The sequence below is a fragment of the Trypanosoma rangeli genome, assembly GCF_003719475.1.
Source record: "Trypanosoma rangeli strain AM80 chromosome Unknown Tra_15.4_contig_01046, whole genome shotgun sequence".
Taxonomy (NCBI): Eukaryota; Euglenozoa; class Kinetoplastea; order Trypanosomatida; family Trypanosomatidae; genus Trypanosoma; species Trypanosoma rangeli.
The window spans coordinates 1-1,033 of record NW_021706790.1 but is presented as its reverse complement, the minus strand read 5'-3'; the positions used below and the strand labels follow the sequence as shown (position 1 = coordinate 1,033).

Sequence of the window (1,033 nt, the reverse complement as noted above, 5' to 3'; positions counted from 1 at the left end):
GAGTGTGTGTGGTTGCGCCTCATCATTACCCAGCCGCACAGGCAACAGCAGCGGTAGCGGTGCGGCATGCACCCACACAGCTGCGACGTATCTGCTGCCCACGTTGTCTGTTGTGTGTTTCCCGGCGCTGAGACTGTCGGGGGTGACAGTGGTGCAGACCCTCTTGCAGGCGTTTCCTTTCCGAGTTGAACCCGAACTGCCTGCGCCCCCAGCAGCAGCACGGGGAACAGCAGCCCGCGTCCACTGCTAGCTGCATCTTCTTCTGCAGGAGTGTCCCCTGCAGCAGGTGCTGAAGATGCTGCCGGCATTCCTTGAGGCCGTGATTCAGGCCAATTTTCTCTGCCCCTCAACAGTTGGGCCGTAACTTGCAAACGCCCAAAATGCCAAGGTGCACGTCACCCACAGCAGGACGGTAATGAAACAACAGAAAAAGAGGCTTCTCAACACCCTGCCACTTTCGCCGCAGCGCACTGCCCTGCGTCGCACAAGGCGCTGTGAACGCAGCATGCCCACGTGGCACCGGCCCTCCCGCAGCGCGATCCACAACGGCTGCCCAAGTACGTCGATTCGGCAATGAAGCAGATGCTGTCACCACCGTCGCCCGCAGTCGCCTCGGGAATGTCAAAAGGTTCAAGCCGGTTTGCATAATTTGTCCGTTTCCTCTAGCCACAAACACGCCAACCCAACTCTTTGTCATTACCGAACCACGACACCTCCACCAACGTACTTGCTGGCGACGCACCGCCACTACGCCCCGCCGCTGCCCCGCAGACGGAGGACCGTCAGGGCGCACACAGCACGGCGCCGCACAGTAGCCGTCACCATCCGTCGTAGCAGCAGCAGCAGAGTCGCAGGAGTCGGTAAGCTCCGAGGATGCACTGAAAAAAGTGAAAGCAGAGAGAAGGAGCAAAAAGACGACGGCCCACCAAGTCCACGCGCACAGAAGACTCCGCACCCACCACCGACGGAGCAGCCACACCACACCGTGCGCGGGACATGACGCCACTCAAAGCGACACCACCACACGCAGCGC

The 1,033-nt window shown here is 60.7% G+C and overlaps 1 protein-coding gene across 1 annotated transcript, besides 2 other annotated features; it reads right to left on the bottom strand.

Moving 5' to 3' along the window:
• Positions 1–11: part of a microsatellite that runs on past the window's edge.
• A 335-nt stretch (positions 12–346) lies between these two features.
• TraAM80_10550 (uncharacterized protein) lies at positions 347–697 on the bottom strand (the record flags this gene model as incomplete). The annotated part of the gene is made up of 1 exon (XM_029387163.1): positions 347–697. One exon carries the CDS (start codon positions 695–697, stop codon positions 347–349), a length of 351 nt encoding a protein of 116 aa, XP_029232996.1.
• A 97-nt stretch (positions 698–794) lies between these two features.
• Positions 795–857: a microsatellite.
• Between the last annotated feature and the right edge of the window lie 176 nt (positions 858–1,033).